The 21823-nt window shown below is 38.6% G+C and overlaps 1 protein-coding gene across 1 annotated transcript in view; it reads right to left on the bottom strand.

The window, feature by feature from the left end:
* RANBP3L (RAN binding protein 3 like) overlaps positions 1-21823 on the bottom strand; it is a 35902-nt gene that overhangs the window by 4527 nt on the left and 9552 nt on the right. The window contains exons 2-14 of the mRNA XM_075136630.1: positions 21306-21364; positions 21004-21040; positions 20328-20405; positions 19180-19254; positions 17973-18047; positions 17186-17310; positions 16629-16732; positions 12065-12149; positions 10864-10963; positions 9619-9749; positions 8548-8668; positions 7797-7939; positions 3506-3698 (exon numbers count right to left, since the gene is read on the bottom strand). Of these exons, the coding sequence (XP_074992731.1) occupies positions 3506-3698; positions 7797-7939; positions 8548-8668; positions 9619-9749; positions 10864-10963; positions 12065-12149; positions 16629-16732; positions 17186-17310; positions 17973-18047; positions 19180-19254; positions 20328-20405; positions 21004-21040; positions 21306-21364 (1326 nt within the window). The remainder of the gene's footprint in view (positions 1-3505; positions 3699-7796; positions 7940-8547; positions 8669-9618; positions 9750-10863; positions 10964-12064; positions 12150-16628; positions 16733-17185; positions 17311-17972; positions 18048-19179; positions 19255-20327; positions 20406-21003; positions 21041-21305; positions 21365-21823) is intronic.

Below are 21823 nucleotides of genomic sequence, written 5' to 3'. Positions count from 1 at the left end.
GGTACCTTGTTTGTTTGTGCTGCCAGTGGAAAGAGGTGGGCAACCCTGCAAGAGTTGCACAGTCCCTACATGAGAGAACGGTCTATCCAATAACTACATATGGAATTTATGCATATTATGCATATTAGCAGTGCAACTCAGTACTCCCACGTGATGAATTTGTAACTGTAGTCAACGTGCTTAAAAGACAGGAGTCAGAAGACTGTATCTGCACAGATACCTGACACTGGTCAGCCAACATACAGGAAAGCCCCAAATCGATGGTTGAGATCTATTAGCAAAACAGGAGGAGGTAGTGGCAATAGTTTGGCATTTATGTTACTCATGGCAGAACATGCCCGGGACACAGACCTAACAGGGTGCTAGGTTCTCTGTATCCACAGGGGTCAGGTACAACTCATTGCCTACCAGGAGATGACATTCTCTTAGTAGCCTATTCTATGTGCCTGGCTAAGGGGAATTCTCCGTTCTGTTTGTTGAAGTGGATCTACCACACAGCAAAGAATGCAAGATTTACAAGTCCAAGGAGAGGAAAAACGAAAGGGGAGAGTCATGCAACTGCCTGAGGCTAGTGGCATTTCCCTCTGAAGGGAGCACTCTTGGTCTAATCATTCACACTTTGCCATATCAGCATTTTTCATTGTTTTATTTGTTAAACTACTTAGTGAGAAAATTTTTCATATGCATAATAAAGAATTCTGCTGATCTTTCCTCAGCTAGATATTACAAAGACAACTGGAGGCAAACATAGCTACAATACGTAGCTATGAGAATGAACGTAGCAGAGAAATGAATTAGCAATGCAAGAAATGGAAGAAGAGATTTGCTTGACTTCGGTCAGCCTAGAAGTTTGCTGCCTAGTCTAAATTCATCTCCTCAGTTCACTTTGTAGTCAGTGGGAAAAGATAAATACTTCCCAGAGAGTTATTGATCCCATCCACTCTCAAAATCTGTTTAAAGATGAATTGTTCTGTTTCTCTCCACTTAGATTTACAGAACAATTTGTTGGTAAAAATATCCAAGCTGTAACGGGTGAAATATGATCTGATAAAAATATCAGGTACAGCAACTTATTCCTTATGGACTTTATGAAATTAGTATCTCTACTTGAAAGTAAAGCAATTCAATTAAAAATTTTAAAAATATTGGAGTAAATGTCTATACTGAATTTGTAAAATGGTAGAAATATCTCTACTACCTTATACACTGTCCTTATACAGCATTAACATCCTGTGGATGTTATAGTGAAGAACTCTGTGTAAAAAATTCTTATAAAAGTCTTGCAAACATATAGAATCACTTTAATGTTCATAACGCTTCACTTATTCCATATATCATATTTGCTTTCTTCTTCAGTGTCTAGAACTAAAGATAATTCTCATCTATTTTTCCATGTCTTTTACAGTTTCATGAAATATAAAGCATAATCTAGGGAATTGTATTAGTTCAGTTTAACAAGAAGGAGAAAAGAAAGAACTACCGGGTTTCTTGAGACAAAACAGGTAGCATGAAATGAAATAAAATGCAGGCATACTTTCTAACTGTATTTCTTGTAATGAAACAGTCACTGAGAACTTAGGCTTCTTAACGTTTACAGTAGTCTTAAGGAGAGGTAATCTCTGAAACTGAGTTATATCAGTAAAAATAAGACGACTTATTCACGCACACCCTTCAATGAAAATGAAAGCATTAAAATGAAAGCTTTCAACAAATGCTCCTAAATATGCAGGATCTGATCTCTTGCATCCAAATGGAAGTTTCTATGCTGATATTTAAAACTGACCTCACTCCATTCAAAACCCAGGAGGTATATTTTTCTTCCTGTTTTGGAAATGGGAGTTCCAGGGACAGGTATGTGTAAGATGTGAATGTCTGCATGTAAAGTGGGACTTGGATACCAGTAACTTAAATCTATGCAAAATTAAAACCTCATGCTCTGAGAATAACAGAAGAGATTAAAATAAGCAGGCAATGCTCAAAGTCATCGAAAAAGCTCTTGAAAGGCATTGTTAGAACTGCTGTCAGTAGCTGGACATAAATGAAAGACAGATGCTTAATCTAAAAGGTCAAGAAAAAACAGCACCTGACACTCTCATCTCAGAATCTGTTTCCTGGCTGCCATCTGAATATTTGTATCAGAAGTCTCTGCAAATCAAAATAAATATTTACCTTGTAAATCTCTGCTCCTATACCGCTTTGACATTCCCTTTCCCCTCTTTTTTTTTTTTCCCTAAAAGAACAACGAGTTCTTATCATCAATAAAGGAATCAAGCTCCACCCAGAGTTTTCAAGTTACCAGAAACTCTTTGTAAAGTCAATAGAGACTACTTAGTAATTACAGAGGGAATGTTTGATTATCAGGGAGCAACCTAGGAAGTTCTCAGAGCTAACAATTTTCCCATTTCCTGAACAGAAAAAAGGTATTTGTGAGAAAACTTTATATAAGAGCATCATGCTTTGTTTCGAGCACTGAATGCTACTGAACTGTAGTTAAACAACAATTAATAATGGGAACAAGCACTGTAAACTGCAACCTATTTGCCTAAAGGGGAAAAAAAGACTTGTTTCCTTACGCAGTCAATCATAGCTGTTATTCGTACATGACTTGATTCTTGTTGAATAGTTGTTAAAATGAAGAGTTTATAATATAAGAACAGTATATTACTCAGTTGAAGAGGGAAACTAATGCCATGAGCAACAACTCAAACATGTCTGCTGTGGTCCTTCTATTAGAAAATCAAACCTAATTGGCAGCTCCTGTATCCACTGTAGCCGTTTGGCACAAAGAAGTGAATTTGCCCCAGAAATGTGACTTGTCTTTTGCTAAGATAGAAGAGCTTTTTAGTCTGACAGCTGTTTCTGCCTTGCTTTCTGCAAATGTGAACCCAGCCTTGTTGTGAGCTGTATTAACAGCTTCTAGAGTAGAATTAAGTCAGCAGCTTGCCCTTTATATCTTGTTTTAGTTGCATGCTTCACTTTGAGGAGCCTACATTTTTGTTATATTGAAGAAAACTGGCAAAACTGGTGTGTAAATCTTGACCTGCAAATTTCCTAGTGAGGTAGAAGTTAACTGCTGCATAATAGATATCTTAGAAAACACATTATGCTTGAAGCCATTAGTAACTACCCACTGATGTGAATGGACTCAACTTTCACTTACTTAAGTTAACAACTAGTATCTCAATATCTCTACTCATTTCTACTTAAATATACTGGAGAAACCTTTAGGTAAAGCTTCACAATATTAAAATTTCTTAACCCTCAGCCTTTTGTCAAAAGAGTATTCACTGTTAAAAGATGTACAGATACTTCATCTGGCAAAACCTTGCATTTTAACTGTACTAAGTCAAAATACTGAAAGGAATTACCCTCTTCTACCTGAAAAGCGGTATCTGTAACAGATGAAAGTTATAGTCAGCATGAAAAAAAAAGAAGTACAATATCCGTTGCTTACAAGAAAATACCCTGAAAGGATTACAGCATTCCCAGGAAAATTTCTGCTTACCAGATCCACTGCTGCTCACTTGGGTTATTTTTTCATCATCTTCATCATCGCTATCACAGTTTAATGGCTGAAAAGCTATTTCTGACTCTGTGTCTACTTGATTAGCATCTGGCTCTTGCTCAGCAAAGCTTCGTAATGCCACAAGGCGGTGATGTATTGCTGCATACAGGTATCCAGTGTCCTTTGAGCTTGCCTGTAGAACATAAAATGCATACAGTCCAAACTAACCAAGAAAAATCTCTATTTTTCACAGAGAAGCTGACTGAGAAATTTTCAAAAGTAATGAAAGAGCTGTATTTTGTCCTTTTTAATCAAAACAATCCATTTAAGATTTACACTTAATTAATTTCAGAAAATAAATTTAAATACAAATAATGTCAAGTTTCTTTAAGTGGTCGGAGTTTTGATTATTTTCTCTATAGTTACAAGAAACATAAGCTTAAAAATTATTTCCCCTGAAGAATGGCTCAGTTTGTACTGAGTACTTGATATTCCAGACAATTCCTGAATATGATTCTAGAAGCAATAAAGCACCAAAATGTTAATATATGTATTGCGTTTTGGTTTACAGAATAAATGAGAATTTTAAAACTACAAAAAATTATTTGTGATTATACAATTTAAAGATACCATGAATTCTGCTGCTATTATTGAACATAAGATGAGCATCATCAAGAAGGGTATTGAGAACTAGACAAGGCAGCATTTTGCCAGTGTGTAAAACCTTTGAGCAGCCATGTCCTGAGTACTGGATGGCTGAGCCCAGAGAACTGTGGTGAACGGAGTTAAATCCAGTTGGCGACTGGTCACGACGCGGTGTTCCCTGGGGCTCAGTTTTAGGGCCGTTCCTGTTCAATATCTTTATCAATGATCTGGACGAGGGGATCGAGTGCTCCCTCAGTCAGTTTGCAGACGACACCAAGTTGGGCGGGAGTGTTGATCTGCTGGAGGGTAGGAAGGCTCTGCAGAGGGACCTGGACAGGCTGGATCGATGGGCCGAGGCCAACTGTGTGAGGTTCAACAAGGCCAAGTGCCGGGCCCTGCACTTCGGCCACAACAACCCCAGGCAACGCTACAGGCTTGGGGAAGAGTGGCTGGAAAGCTGCCCAGAGGAAAAGGACCTGGGGGTGCTGATTGACAGCCGGCTGAACATGAGCCGGCAGTGTGCCCAGGTGGCCAAGAAGGCCAACGGCATCCTGGCCTGTATCAAGAATAGTGTGGCCAGCAGGAGTAAGGAGGTGATCGTGCCCCTGTACTCGGCACTGGTGAGGCTGCACCTCGAATCCTGTGTTCAGTTTTGGGCCCCTCACCACAAGAAGGACATTGAGGTGCTCGAGCATGTCCAGAGAAGGTCAATGAAGCTGGTGAAGGGCCTGGAGTACAAGTCTTATGAGGAGCAGCTGAGGGAACTGGGGTTGTTTAGTCTGGAGGAGGCTGAGGGGAGACCTCATCACGCTCTACAACTGCCTGAAAGGAGGTTGTAGTGAGGTGGGTGTTGGTCTCTTCTCCCAAGTAACAAGCGATAAGACGAGAGGGAATGGCCTCAAGTTGTGCCAAGGGAGGTTTAGACTGGACATTAGGAGAAATTTCTTAACTGAAAGAGTGGTCAGGCCTTGGAACAGGCTGCCCAGGGAAGTGGTTGAGTCACCATCCCTGGAAGTGTTTGAAAGACGTGTAGATGTGGTGCTTAGGGACATGGTGTAGTGGGCATGGTGGTGTTGGGTTGATGGTTGGACTCGATGATCTTAGAGGTCTCTTCCAACCTTAATGATTCTATGATTCTACTGTGTTCTGTTCCGGTCACCACATCTCAAGGATATAGCGAATTAAAGAAGGTAAAGAGAAGGGCACCAAAAATGATCAAGGGTGTGGTGCAGCTCCTCACGAAGAGTTGAGACTTTTCAGTCTGAAGAGAAGGATAAGAAGGGGATATAACTAAGGTTTTCAAAATTATGAAAGTGGTGGATAAACTGAATATGGTACGGCTGTTCATCAGACCACACAATAAATGCACTAGGGTACACTTAAGGAAAGCAGTAGAGGATCACTATAAAAGAAAGTGCTTCTTCACAGAGTGAGTAAGAACTTCTAGAATTTGCTGTCTCAGGAGAGAGTGGGGACAGACAGTATAAACTAAAAACAACAGGCAAAAAATATAATAATAAAAGTTTAAAAAATGGAACTAGAAAAATTCAGGGACAATCATTTCATAAAATAGATAGCAAGGGAAACGAGTAGGCATGCATGATGAGCTGAACACACCATACAAAATGGCCATGCTTGTGCATTTGGGCACTGTCACAAGTGCCAGTAAGAGTACTTCTCACGTTCTTATGAAGCAAATCATCTACCAGAGGTAGAGGGTACTGAATGCATATGGTCTTCTGTAACCCAATTCTACATTTCTGTGCATCATGTGGCGTAATTTCTATCTGTATCACTTGGCAATAGGAAGAAATATGTCGTTTGGATTGGAATGACACGTTTCAGAGTGTACAGGTGGAAAAGCTATGCGAATTGGGAAGCGGCAGCAGATCAGGATTGCCTTCTGTGCTACCCAGACTTGCAGCAGCAAACAATTTTCTCCCTATAGCCAGGCAAAGAAGAAAGCAATTCAGAATTGTTCAGGTGTCTAAAGTACAAATGCAATTCTCCGCGGACAAATCCGAGCTCTACAGATAACGTGGCTTTTCAGGAGATGTAGGGTCATAAATATGAAAAAGGCAGCTATTCAGACTGATCATTTCTATCTGTACTTATTCATTCAAAAGCCAGAGTTCCTCTGTCACTTTAATCTAACGTGAACTCCAGCTTCTGCCAAGAGAGGCGGACTCAGCTCCATACATCCTCTGACTCTTCATTTCTACCCTCTCCAGTGTGCCAGTACCACCATTAGGGTGATCACAGGTGAATCAAATCAAGCTAAAAAACTGCCTTAGCAAAAACGAACAAAACCACCCAGATCAGTTCTCTGATCCGCCTCACTCATAGCGGTACAAATTCCAATGCCTCCAAAAGCGAGGAGGGAGAAACAAGCATGAGGGGAGGGGGCAGGGCAGCCCTCTGTGCAAACCTGGGTGAGTACTACAGGACCAACCTAATGGAGTCTTGTGGACTGCCTCCTTTGTAGTCAGCATCATATGACTCTTCTCCCTCACTCATGAGAAGCCCTTTGGATAATATCCCTGATCCAGATGTATCAATCATTCACGTGACATGGGAAAAACAAATTTAAACGGCAGTTAAAAATATCTGCTGGTGCCTTGGAGGAGTGGGCTCCACTGACTCCTAGACCAGCCTGATTTATGTGCCAAGGCTTTGGTGATGTCTGCTGGGCGTCTCATGCGTTGACCAATTTGCCTTCCACGCTCAAGCGTCTCAGTGTTAGTTTGGCTGGATACCAGCTGTAGGGATGGAAGCCATTCAGCCACTTCAGCGACGACTGTAGAAGCAGCTTCCTGCAACCCTTGCCACACACATACAGCTGTCATGTATCTTGGTTTCCTCATGCATCTCTTTTTTTACTGTCCAGAAGTGTCAGGACAGAATTTAAGGCATGTTTACGTCTATATATCCTAGAAAAACTGCAGCAGATCTGGAAATCTAGGATATTTCTAATTCTCACATGCAGACCAGCTGTGCAGCACAGCCATAGTTAAGTAAATCACTGTTTGAAAGTGATAGACTTACGGTGCTTGCATATACAGTGCATGATGCTATGCTTGTGTATGACATGTGACATTTCCTGGAAGTGGTCATTTATTTTTCTTGCCCCAGAGGCTAAACCCTTCCCAGAAAAGTCTACTGGGGAAACCTGAGACATCCTTAAACTCACGTGGATGCTCTCACTTCCCGGCCTTGGACATATGTGCTATTTATTTGCAAATAAGTCCACCACATTTCCATCCTCAACTTACCAGCGCTTGCTAGAGAAAAGCAGTATTCCCAAGACTATTGTCTTACATAAGGTGACATCGCAAAATCTGTGTTCTCCTATCCTGGTTTCGGCTGGGATAGGGTTAAATTTATTCCTAGTGCTGTGTTTTGGATTTAGTGTGAGAAGAATGTTGATAACACACTGATGTTTTCAGTTGTTTTTCATATCCCATCTTCACACCTTTTTTTTTGAAATACCAAGGGATAGCACTTCTAACTCATTTCATAATAAAAGCCATGTAACAGCTAAGCTAAGCATAGCCTGACAGAGCATTTGCTAAAACCAAAGCCTCAGCAAGTCTTCAGAATCCTAGATGTCATGGGGATTTGGGTCGGGTTTTTCTCTCTTGCTTACCTGAATTAGAAATACTTGAACAGAGTGGTCCCCTTGGTCTGTTGCAGTGAAGCACAGGCTCTTTCTGTTTGCTCTTTTTATAACCATTTGATCCCACAATCGGGTGTTGAGAATCAGTCTCAAGCTGCCTTGATTTCGCATAACTAAAATAATAAGGTTTATATGATAAGTCATTGGAACCATCTTCATTTTTACTGCAGCAGTTTTCTCTACCACTTGTATACAACTAATATTTTCATGAATTACTCTTTTTAATTTGGTCTAAAACCTGACATGATGAGATTTTTTTTTTAATTATTTTTTTAAATACCAAAATATATTGGTTTCTTTCAATACATCTGGCATAGGAAGCAAATAATCTGCTTTAACTGTGCAATACAGTACAAAAAATGGCAGCACAGTAAAAACAACATTCCAGAAGTGACTTGAAACAGTGTTCCTGGAAAAGCAGAAGCAACAAGAGCAAACTGAGAGACTGGTGACTGAGCTAATGTTTCTACATTGCAGTAGAAACACACAGAACCTAATAACATATGCAAGCGTGAGTGTACAAACTGAGTGAAAAATGCCCAGTGCCTCATTCCGTAACCAGCTAACTTTATCAGGCAATGTTAAAAAGATTCTCAGCAACTTGATTTAAATAAAACTAGCTACTCAGTTTTAAATGTTTTGAAATAAACTTATTCTGGCCAGCAATAGTACGAGTTATTTAGTGTTTTGTGTATGTGTTACTTTGTTATTTTATTCTTACTTAGCCTTGACTGCAACATTCCACATTTATTGCTAGAAGTGTCATTAAGCCTCAGGGATCCTCTCCCTCTTTCAGTCCAGGTTAGAGAAAGCTTATTAAATACAAAGAGCTTGCAGCTGATCTGAAAGAGAAATACATGATGGAAATTGCCAGCCAATGTTAATTTTATTGGTTCTAAAACTTTATGTTTTTAAACCTTTTGATACAGCTCTTAATACATCCATATGCATGTATATGAAGATAAATATATAGATGTATCACCATTATTACTTAAAATGAAATGGCTCCCAGATCTGTGCTAAACTTTCTGCTAGTCACAGAAAACATTCAGCATGAATCCCAGTTTACTTTTTCAATTATTTCATCTTCATTAACTCTTCATCTGCGATATCCACTAACAGAGCTGAATTTGTTGCATGTGTTCTACAATCTTATTCACTCACTCATTAGAAACATTATGCAGCACAGGATACCAGTACCACTAGTAGGAGAGTACTACTACGAAGAGAGGAAAACTTCCATGTTCTGACAAGACAGAAGATTTAATCAATGATAAAATAATATAACTTTCAATGTTAAGATTTTTAAAATCATATGCATCATTGCTATTTTCTGAGCAAATAACAGTTTGAAAATGAAGAATAGCAAGATACGTCCTGCTGGGCCAGAAAGATAATTGGTATTTTAGATGAACTATAAAACTAATTACTTTGACAACACATTGCTTTTTTCCCAAAAAAAGTTTTGTCATAAAAAAATGTTTACTCAAATCACTTCCAATTTTGAAGTTTTAGTTACTGCTGGTATACTGTGTAGAGGCTTATAAAATACAACTGTAGAATGAAGTTCTGAAGCAGTCACTTACTGAAAGGGACTATAAAATAAACAAATGTAATACACAAAAGAAAGTATCAGCCTACAGAAAAATGGGTTAGCAGAGCCGTATCTTAAAAAAGTGAAAATCTAAAATAGAAACTGAAGTTATTTTCAGATTGCTGCAATCTGTAATAGATCTCGATGTTCTTTTCAACAACAAAACTGCTCACAATCAAGGCTATAGGAAATACACACCTGTAATACATTGTGTTCTGCTTCTTCTCCAGTTATAACTTCAACTTTATCTAACAGAATTTTCTCCACTGGCTTGGAAATATAAGCAGCTGCTGATTCAATTAGTGTTGCATTCCTCAACAAAGCTGTTTCTGTAGGGGAAAAGAAAAGAAATCCTTTCTGAACAGGGAATATTTTCAGGACCACAAAACTAGCACATAGGATGGCCTGTGACTTCAGTAATCGCTGTGGTGTCTGATATTATTTAGTGTTATTAATAAGTTTTTGGCCAAAGCAAGTAAATAGAAGAGAAAAAGAAAAAGGCTGGAATACTGCAAAATGTCTCACCTGTTTAGGCTCATATTGAATTGAATGGGGCTCTCTGCAGTTGCAGAGCTTTGCCCCAAGAGACAACTTGCAGAAACAAGTCCTAAATAATTAGAACTTGATTTTCCAAGTGAAACTGGTCTGTCATATTGCTGTGCAGATTAATAAATATGTCCCAATATTCAGAATAGTAACACATGTACAATGAATATTTGACAGGAACACGAAAGGACAAGATTTGAAAAGAACAACATTATTCAAAATTTTGTATATTTTCATAATCTATATATGTTTTTCCATAGGCTTTAATTTTTTTTTTTTTACTTGTAAGAATGTTCATACAAAGTAAGAGGATCCGATACATCCATTAGTGAGGAGGGGTGCAAAATTTGGCAAGAGGGCTCAAGATAGGGGCCTACTTACATGTAGGCCTAAGTTTACATGGCTTGCCTAGTAGAAAAGCTGACACCACAGTCACAAACAACCCCGGAAATCTGTCTGTATAGAAGTTTGAGTCCTACAATTAGGATACAAATATGGCAAAATAATTTATACGAGCAGTCACAAAATACAAGCAACCGACAGCTTAAATTTGTAGTTCAAAAATGCGGTCCAAAAGGCATTCACAAAGTTCACTGCATTTTTTTCAAATAATAAATAATAATAATAATCTGTAATAAATAATAATAATCTGTAAAACTCTATTCTATCCTGAGTAACTTAGATCATTCATTCTGAAGTTAGTCCAGTTCAAATGTCATAAACCAAACTGTAGCTGTTTTCTGAACACAGATTTTGGCACATACTGCATGTGTACTAGTGACTGGATAACTTGAGAATAGATGAAAATTATTGACCGCCATTCATTTGACATCCTCTAAGATACAGCGAAACATATCACAATACAGCTAACTGTACTTGCTTGCTGAGTATGCTTACTTGTTTGTGGACTGACATGAAAAGATTCTATGTACATGGGTGTTACTTCTCCTTTGTCTGAACCAGCTTCATTACACAGCCTGGGATGCTTTTCAGGACTCTATTAAAAAACAGGGGAAATAAGAATCCCTATTTAAATAAAATGGCTATGTTACTTCATATCAAACAGAACACTGAATCATTTAATGCATGCTAGGCTGAAGATTAGCAGTTGTAGTATCTTAAAGAGTAAAAACTGACCCAGATGATACAATTTCAGTCTCTAGTGGAAGTAATTTTATTATCATAAAATCAGTACATCATTCTTCCGCTAAGAAGAATGGCCTTTTTGTATGGATCCTGGACTAGGATTTAAATCCACTGTTTAAGTACCAGCTAATTTCCAGTTTAAGCACTTAAGCCCCAGAAGAATAGTTTAAAATTCCCAGACACCACAAACTTAACCTCAGTGGAATTAAAAATTTCCGTGACCTTCAGTTTTCACCGATAAAGTTTCTTAGTCATGTCTAAATAAATGCTTCTGGCTCTTGACAATGCTCTGTGGCTCAACTCCTATCTTATAACTAAATCCGTGTCAGAAGTCATAACCCAGACATATGGCTGCCAAGCTTTTTCACTGGCAGATATGCATACTGTTTTCATCCTACTCCCACTAGAAACTGAATTTCAATTCAGTTTTAAATAGTGCAGTCCTCAGCTTGGGAACCACCTTTTTGCCTGAGTTTCCTTCAGGACTTGATCCATTAAGCTGTCTCACAGCACGCACAATATAGTTTAACATGGACACTACGTAGGATGGGTATTCAATTTTCCCCTCATACTAATTTCTCCCATCTCCTAACAGTTATGGAAGAAACTATTAGAGCAGTGGGGACCACATTCTTTTATCTCATACTGTGGCTGTCCCACTTTACGTGGAATATATAAAAAACCCTTTTTCAGATCAAAAATGAGCAAAAGAGAGGAAGTGCATACTGGTATGGGTTAGTAATTAAAGTACTTATCTAGGATGGGGAAGATAGGGATGCCTACCCCTCCTACAGAAAATATTTAGATATTTTCTCCTCAACAGTCATTGGAATCTTATTTACTCACATCTTGAAAAGAACAGGAGGAGTTAAAAGAATCAATCTCTGAAAAAAATTTTACTCATAAGTACATTAACCTTGATAAAAAGTCTGCCAGCATTTACAGTTCTTACCAAAACTCTCTCAACCATGTTTTCTCCAAACACAAAATCAGAATTGCTGCTGGTTTGTACACTTCGGTCTGCAAACAACTGACTTCTGTGGGAACAAAATAACATAAGAATGTGATTTAGAAATATTTAGAACTTTGTAAAGAATATAAATAAGTCCATGCATTTACTTTACCACACCTTACATTAAAGACAAACAAAAAATGACCACTTACGTAATCAGACAAATTCTTTAAGAGAATCTGAGAACATTCTCTACATAACGTTTCACAAAAGGACCAGAGATCATCACACTGTAGTTCATGAAGATTATTGAGGATATTGCTTCCTTAAAAGCAAAGAACAGGAAGCAAAACAACATGCCTTCTCCTCAGGGAAGTGTCTTACTCCAGAAACTTTAATGAGTCACATTTGTTTCCCTGTTTCCTTTTGCTCCACCAAAAGAGTGCCAAAATTAACAATTATCCCTTCATGTCGGTGCAGCTCTGGTGCCCTTCAGAAGAACATACTCCCCAGTGCCTTACAGGCTCTCCTTGGTTATCCTCCTAACATCTTGGAAAGCCAGAGAGCCAGTGTATTCTAATGCACACACTTTCAATTCACATAAATGCTGCAAAAATGTAAAGGTACGATAGCAGATGGCTTATGATGAACATAAGATGGCTTATTCCTGAACTAAAACAGGAAAGAAAGATCTTCTTTCCATTTTTCAATGACTCGTTCCATAGATATACTTAAAATGAGAAGTGAAGAAAACTAAATACTTGCAATCCTTTGGCATTGGCCAACTATAGTTTGGGGATACAGATTTGGGAGAAAGTTTCATACAGTAGGTAAATCACTTTACGTTTAGGATCTGCAATGTGACTGGTTTTGGCAGAAGCTACACTAAAACAACACTTGTTCTTCTGTCCCTTTTTTCTTCTTAGTGTCTCAGGTTTTCCTGATAAAAACTATTTTTTTTTCTTTTTTGCATTGCCACCCTGAGTTTAACCACTCTCAGTTAGCCTCTTACTTCTCAGGAGGCTTTAAGACAAGAAGGTGAATGCATTTTTAAATAGTGACATAGTCACAACTTGTAAAAAGTATTACTTGTGGATTACATTCAAGAATACTCTAAGTAGAGTTGTGATTTGACCTGCTAATTACATAGCCACTTTAAATTAAGAGGAGCCATTTTTTATAAAAGTCACCAGAAAAGTCCTTGTAAACTTATTTGCATGGAAGTTGTTCCTGCTGCTGGTTTTTTTTGTGTTTTTTTTTTTTTTTTTAACAAAAGTCTTATAGGTTGTTCACACTTTCTGTAGAGCTTAATCACTGCACCTCTTGCTGGCAAAGGCAAAACCATCCAAGTTCTTGCCTCTTTCTGTTCCAGAAGGACGAGTTGGCAGGAAGACGATCTGATGTTCTGTCACAAACTGCATACTTCAGCATCACTTACCTGCTCTTCCAGATCATTTATCACCCTTGGGAGGGCTTAACGGTACATGTGTCATGCAGAGGATATTCCTGTTAATAAGCTGGGTTTGTTGCCAGAACTTTGACCATTGCTCTAAAACTTAGTTTCTGTGTTCACAACTACAGTGTGCTTGAAATCTCTTCACATAGGATGAACACATTCCCAAGTACAAGCTATCTCCATTTTACACTTAAGGAAAAAAATATTCCTTAACGTTCTCACGCTTGACGTGTTGCTAAGATTAAAAGCAAATAAGAAACAGAAATCAGAAGATCTGTGTCTTTTCAGCCTTGAAGCCTTTCATATGTGTTTTGGTCCACAAACAGGGAATGTCAAGTGTGTTTAAACTAATGAGTTTCTTATCCTTATGAAAATTCCCCACTAAAATTCACTGAATTGTAATCAATTTCCACCCTGAAATTTCATCTATCACTTCTAGGCTGCTCCAGTAGCAACTTAGTAAGGATAGCACTCCAGAAGAGCTAAAAACCAGATACTAGAGCCTTGTCTCAAAGAAATAACGTGGGAAATGGATTTTGATTATTTTCAGAAATGTAAGTAAAAAGTAATCGGTGCAGGATCTTTCTTTTTCCAGATAGTTAACTGGAAGTGCCAGCCTTAAAGTTTTACTAAAACCTTAATACCCTTATGTTGCTGGAGGACAAGAACAAAGTGTGCCAGGGATGACATTGCCATGGCAATTCATGCCATGGCAATTCATTGCCATGGCATTCAGGGAATGACCACTAACAATGAAGAATGGGAAAAGGAGAAATGTGGATAAGATCCTGGAAAGGGACTATGGAAAGGGAGTAGATCAAGGTATTGTTCTTCTCAGGGTGTCCAGAAGAGTCTGAGCAGCTGCCAGTTCCAGTGCTGGCCTTGAACCCTTGCAGTTTTCCAAGCAAATCCTTGTGCAAAGCTGCATACGTGACCAGAAGCCTGTATTTTCCCAGCATTATATTTCTGCCACTTACGACACAAACTTTTTTCCAAGCTTTTAATCAGACTCGAGAAACTGCAAATTTCTCCTTTTCAGTTCATTACTACAGCCAGTTCAGGAAATTGAACTGTTGGTGGTTTCCTGGGACATGGACAGCTGCAGCAACTGCAGAGGGCTAACAAACCATTTTCATTCATCTCTATACAGAACCGTATCGTATAGAGAAGAAGAGGTGGAAGAGGAGGCAAAGGGGGACAATCCCTGCTGTTGAATTTCTCTGCATTTCATTTTTTGTAGATAAATGTCAATAGTTACACCTTGATCGACAATTAAAAACAGATCTAAAAAAATATTTTCTTAGCAGTGAGCAGGTCTGGTTGCAATGTTCACTATTGTTTAGCATGTATATGGAGTTTCATAAAGTTGGTTGTTTGAATACTTGTTGTCAAGTTACCTATGAGAAAACAGCTATGCCAAAAAGATTTTACTGAAGTATTTTAAAACATCAGTCACTCAATGCAGATCAGAAGAATGGCACTTACACTTCCCTGCAATCTCAGAGGAGCAGTAAGCACCTAGTTGTATTTAAATTAGTTTTCAACTTGTCAAATAAACCAACATCTACCACAATTATGAGGTACAGAATTAATACAGGCATTAATTTGAGGCACAAATACCCCAAGCAGATTAGCAATTTCTCTCTTAAAAAAGAAAAGAAATATTATAAGCACTTAAGTCTTGCAACTTGTCAGCACTAAAACACTGCATTGCATTTGTCTATCCATCTACTTCCCAAGAGAAAGCCACTCACCTATCTTTTCCTAGATATTGTGCAAGTGACAGAAGGTAAACAGACTTGGAGTATCGATACCAACTGATTTTGAAGTCAGTATCATTTTCTCCTTAGCTTTATGTGCATTACCATCATTCTGAATCTGCTAAAAATCCAGCGTGCTGCGTGGCTCCATGTTGTCCTCACAGGACATCATCACAGCATTAACTGTGATAGAAAAGGACAGGCTGGCTCTTCCAAAATCACAGTGAGCATCTGCCCTTTATCTTCTTGTTGATAAGGATTAAGAATCTAAGTTGTCTGTGCATCTAAAAATCCCTTATCTCCTCAGAACTCTGGCACTGTGCATCCCAAACGTTGTGTCCAGGAACCTTTATCTGCTTCCCACCCAGCCCTGAAGAAGACTGGAACAGACTTCTTTGCAGTTGTGTTCTCTGCCCTCTTTGGGTGGGAAGAGGAAAGGAGGCAACATCACAAATGCGTTATCTGTGGCCCCAGCAATTTTGAAATGTCGTTCTCTCATCATAGCTGATCTCAGGTGTATTCCTGATGCTCCCAACTTCCAGGTAAATAACCCTCATCAGCCATCAGCAAGCAGCATTAGTACCCACAGGATAACCTGCTGGCTAAGCACAGACCTAACATTCTCATGAGCCAGTCTCCAGAGAGGTAATAGCCCACTTTTGCAGGGCTATGAGCTGTTTCAGTCATATACAGAGGCAAGGGCATAGGGCAACCTGCTCGTCCAAGGAAGTCAGCTTCCTCATGCAGAAGTTCTGAAGTCCGTGCTGGTCAACCCATGTCTGCACAAAGATGCCACGCTATCACAATCGTCACAGCTAGTTGTTCATGCCAGAAATTCCGGCATGTGCATGGAAGTAGAGCGTCAGTTGCAGCATTCACCTTGTCTTCCAAATCAGTCCTGTATGGTTTTGTTCATGTCTCCTGTGTCCAATATGCTGACATATTTTGGTAATTCCTGAGTTTCTCTGCATCTGTTTATGTGATGTAGCAGCTATGCAATCAGAAGAGAGTTCTCCAAAGTGACACAAAGATGACTGTAAACACTCAAAACGAGGACATATTTTGAACTGCCAAAGCTGCATGAGATGGCAAACCAAAATAGTTTCTGGCTTGGGGTTTGCTAATGAGAAACAAACTATCCCACAGAGATTAATTCCCAGCAGGAGTCCATTTCTTAAGCACAGAGCTTATGTCAGTACCCACAAATCCTGGCACCACACAAACACCAGTGAGCACTGTGTGGGTGTAGATAGCATGGGCTTAGTACCATACTAGACATGTAGGACAAAAGGGCATGACACAGGCCAAGCGACAAAATGGTGCAGAAATATAATAAATAAAAACTTACTGTGTTGTTTTAGAGCTAGAAAGATTCATGGTAGTAGCTGACCTCGCTGCTGTTTTGGAACTTACTGAATTCTCAGCTGAGGAATAAGAGCTCTCTTCAGATAGCTAGGAATAATAAAACCAGATTAATCAATTAGGCCAAGCTTATTTTCTGCTATAAATAGATCTGCTGGAAGTCCAGAGTCACTGAGGTATATATATGTATGTGGTAGTTGGCAGAGCTTCCTCCAGCTGTGTACTAAGCCAGTGCCCTTAATCAAAATGCTAAAATGTTACTTTCTAAATAAAATCCAAAAGACTCCCAAAGCTGATTTGCCCACAGAACCCTGATATCTGAAAGTTGAGACAGCCTGCAGAGAAGAGCTGGTTTTTCAAACGCAGTCAGCATGAGTTTAACAGTTCACACCAAGTCAGTGATCCATTGATTCCACTGAAACTGATATGGGAACTTCCGTGAAAATCATGCAGTGGAATAATTAACTGCTTTAAAACAGCACTGTTTTTTTTTAATTTGAGCTGCAAACATATATTAGCCAGTAAAATTAATTTTCTTTTTACCTGAACACGTGCTTCTTTCTTAGTTACTAGAGATACTACAGGATTTTCAGGACAGCTTATGGCTTGTGGGGGTTGCAAAATGGCAGGTCTAATGACATTCCGCAGTTGACTTTGTGACAAGGATCCTTGCAAAATACAAAGACAAAATATTTAAACAGTGACTTTTTCTTCACATCTAATTCATATTTATGTGTCTTGCCTCTTTAATTGAAAGCTTCAAAGCATATTTAAATAACATTTATTGTTGTTTACTTGCTACATATTCTGAAAAATTGTAATCCCTTCTAAAATACACAACTCTGCAGAAACACCAACCCCTGTTATCCTATCAGAATAAAAAGGTAATGCCTGATATTAAAAAAAAAATTTATAGTTATAAAATATATTTGTATTTATGTATTTAAATATATTGTTATATTTATTCTTATATCTTCTGCTTTGTGTTAAATCTGATTTTTGGTATTTCAAATTTAATCATGCAACTGCAGATGCCAAGAGGGTTCTTCATTGCCTTCTCCATTAGCAGAGTTACCCAGTTAGAAATGTGGAATTTCGCTATTCAAGGTTATATTCAATCCACTCAGGTATTAAGTAGTCAGAGCAGAGGCTCAGAACAGAGCTCACAGGATATTTACAGTGTTAAACAAATAACTTATGAACCTCATAAGTTAGCCTAACATTCAGCCTAACACTCAGCATAAAGAAGAGTTGTAATTTTTGTGTCTTCTGTATCTGTTAAGAACGTCTTTGTGGAACTACAGTGAACAAATATTGCCATGACAGTTACCTTCTTTTGTACTTTTGATCAAGTCAGGGTTTCTTCGAAGAAGAGCTGAGGTCATGAATATGTTATTCTTCTTCACTACAGAACAAGGAATTTAAACTTTAATAATGAGTAATAACCAATTTTAATTATTAATTCATGTTTCTGTAACCCCCTCCTATTTTGGTAGTACCTGAGCAATATTCCAACCTATCCATCTAAACAAGATTTCTGAGATAACTGTTACTGTCTCCATTTTACAGGTGGGTAGACTTAGGCACAGAAAGCACCATGGTTTTTCTGGCTATGTCAGAGAGAGAAGTCTTTTGGATATTAATGGGTGTTGTAAACTCATAAAATCCTTCTTCAGCTTTGAAAACCAGGTGCGGCTGGTTTGCAAAAGCTATTGATATGGCAATACTATCTGGTTCAGTAGTAGGCATTTTTAAGTTGAGTAAATGAGGGAATAAATAAATGTGCCCTGCCCTGCTCTGGTAAAAAGGCTTTCATAACTTACTATAATGATGGCAGCGCACTACTGATGCTTTCACTATTTTAATAAAGATACCAAACAACAGCCAGAAAGTGATGGCAACCATGTTCCACGTCCTGTAAAATGACACAACTGATACGCTACACACAATCACTACTTTTTCACTGCAGAAAGAGTGTGGTTTATTGCTATAACAATGTTGTGTCCTCTTAAGATTATTTAGAAATCCTTTATGCCAATGTCAAGGACCTGTCTCTGGTAAGAGACATAGACTAGGATTTAAGACCACTCCATCGTTCCCATTAGTGGAAAGTGGGAGAATACTTCCAGGGTCACTGGTTAGGTGGATGACAGGCTCCTAGGATAGAAAATGATATTCCTACAGGAACCATTACCATTAAATTGCAACCAAACTAATGTAATTACTTTAACTCCATTCTGTTTTTTCAAGTATAATTTGTACCACACTGTGTAAATGCCTATTTGCAAATTATTCAAAGATTGCCCCACTGCACTGCAGGATTCTCTAACAAAAAATGCAAAAAACATTTCTTCTATTGAACTGCCAGTCCTTCTCCTAAAACATTCCTTTCTCCTGTCCAAATACCAACCTACTCCAATGCACTCCAGCTCTGTCCTGCAGAAAAAGCATTTCTGTACACCTCTTTTTTTTAGCTAATACCTGCTTTTCTACATAAATATTTATTGGTTTTGTTGTTTTCTTTTTTTTTCAATTACCTGGCTGGGAGGGAGGGAAGGTAGGAAGGATGGTGAAGGAAGATGATCTCCCTCTTTTCTGAGCAAGAGTTGTATCTGAAAGGATAAGAGACTGAAATTATTGTTTGGAGAAAAAAAGATTAATTTTAAGGTTAGCCAATTTGATGTCATGCCTTCATTGGCAGTAGAATAAATTATTATCTGCTAACTACCAGCTTTCTGAAGTAGACTGTTAGGTTATGCCTATACTGCTGAACCAGAGAGGTCTCTGAGGCCAGGTAGCACAGCCTGGCTCAGGCACACTGCTTACAGCTAGCCCACTGTGTAACAGTTCTGTCTCGGAGACCGCCAGCTGGAGAGGTTCAAAACAGAGCCAGGGAGTGAGCTATCAGTTACGCAGTGTGGACAATCAAGAGGTCAAACACTCAAGCTTCCTCCTGCACCCTGCTTTATTTTTTGCTATAGGCATACCCTAAAATTTCTACCATATCTATGATTTTCTGTGATCTCAGTATAATTTTCAGAGTAAACCAAACTTAGCTTATCTTAAATCCTCTTAGCTACATTCAGGTGTGTCACAGGACTAGATAAAACAAAATGTAGTGTGCACATATTAACGCCTGAATTCAGAAATAACTTTCTGGTCCCATCCGTATGTTTAATAAACACTGTAAAAACCAGATCAGTCCTTCTGCACAGTAGCCTCAGTGACTTGTGTGCATTTCCCACGGAAGCGATACACAGTCTTTAAAGCGCCTTCCAGGTCAGCTGTTGGTGAGACGGAAAGAGGGGCCCTTCTGGAAACTGCTTTACATTTTCAGGGATTGCCCAGGGAACACTGATCTCTTCCACAAACCAGGGAATCTCATTCGTTTCCAGCCCTCCTCCTCCCTTAACTGTGCGAGCAATTCAAGGAGAAGGTATGAAATATACAGATTATTCAATGCTCTTTGTAATATCATGTAAGTATGGAGAATTAATATATTTTTACTTAAAAAGGAATTTATTGGAAATTACCAGCAAGGTTATATCAATGTTTAAGTTTTCTTGACTTGCAGCATTTCTACAGTGCAGAAACATTTCTCAGACAGAAAAATTCCTTCTCTTCTTTAACAGATCAGAATACAGAACTATAGTAATTAAAACATGACTGGACCTAAACATCATACCTGCATTAGACTGAAAGTCAGACTTCTGGAAAGTAAAAGACGATGATCTTGCACGCTTTCTGGAACAATGAATGAAATCTAGAGAAAAGTAAATATAATGTTTTGCACGGTCAGACTGGCAGGACATTTCAGCACAATGTTACAATATGGAATTAAAACCTGAACACAATAAATTCTAGGAATGACTTACAGAAACAGCTTTAAGGCAGTACCTAAGAGCACGAGGGCTTTGGAATCTCAGTCAACACCTGGCACAAAGCCCTAGGGAGCCTTCTTTATTTCTACTAAGTTCAGGGAACCTAAATCAAGCACTTAGAATCAGTTCAGAGCCCACAGGCTCAGAAGATATTAAGAATGAGAAGTTACATAATGGAGCCTAGACAAACAGAAAAGGGCAGCTAGGAGCTCATACAGCTGATGGCCACTTTTCAGGGCTTCTGGAGTTTGGCTCTCTGCTAAATGTGAGAGGTAAGATGGAAGAATTTTTGAGGTAAGACGGGGACATATATATTAGGACATAGAAGGTGGCTCTGCAACCCACATAGTCTTAGTCTACTAACAAGGATTTGTCCCTGCTCATGCAAAGTAAGGGTCCAAACACCATTTTCACAGGCAACAGTCAGACCTACGAATAACCCAGTGTATTATTATACTGTTTCAATGAGGTGGTTATTACCATTTTCAGCTTTGCAAACTGGGTCTTCTGCAGGCCGCTGGAAAAAAAATATAAGCGTGAAAAGGTCAAGGAGAACAGAACAGCCAGGACACAAAGTATATCAATCCAGCATATACGCATTAAAAGCAGTCTTGTTTTTAGTTTCTACGTTTCCTTGTTCTATTTTGAGACCGTTTATTACAAGTCTTAACCTGGGCTAAAATCTTTTATTACAGCTGGGATCATTGTCTATAGAATCCTTATTTCTCAGCATTTTTTATCAATTATGCAAAAAAAAAAGGCAAAAAAAAAAAGCTTTTTACCTTCAAAGGACGGTCCTTCTTTTCAAAAACAAATGTTGGCTGGGCAAGCACTGATCTCTCTGGAAAAGAGAAGACATCATTTTTATTAACAATTCTGTAATAACCACAGTTCTCAAAGTGCTGTGCAAGAACAAACAGGACTTTATCTTTTTGTTACAAAGGAAGAGGATATAGAGCTGCAGTGATGTACAGCACAGTCTGTAAATAAAAAAAAAGCTAGAGTCCACAAATCCCAGTGTGAGTTTTGCCTAACTAGATGCCACAGGATTTGGCCTCATACTTTTTTACACTTCTTTTAGTTAAAAAGAACAAAAAAGTGGTTTTAGCCTTTACAAAAAACATCTGCGATCCTTCAAGAACAAGGGTGAACTGCAACTTTGATTCTCAGAAAAGTGCAAGGATGTGAAATGCAAAATGATCCCAAAAGGAAAGCAAGGAAATGTGTTACACTTGGCCTCTCAGCTACATTCACACTTCCCATTCTCTAGGCTTCACGTCACTGCCTAGTGTCAGTTTAA

The sequence above is a fragment of the Calonectris borealis genome, chromosome Z (assembly GCF_964195595.1).
Source record: "Calonectris borealis chromosome Z, bCalBor7.hap1.2, whole genome shotgun sequence".
Taxonomy (NCBI): Eukaryota; Metazoa; Chordata; class Aves; order Procellariiformes; family Procellariidae; genus Calonectris; species Calonectris borealis.
The sequence above is the reverse complement of the archived record's forward strand: the minus strand, read 5'-3'. Positions and strand labels throughout refer to the sequence as shown.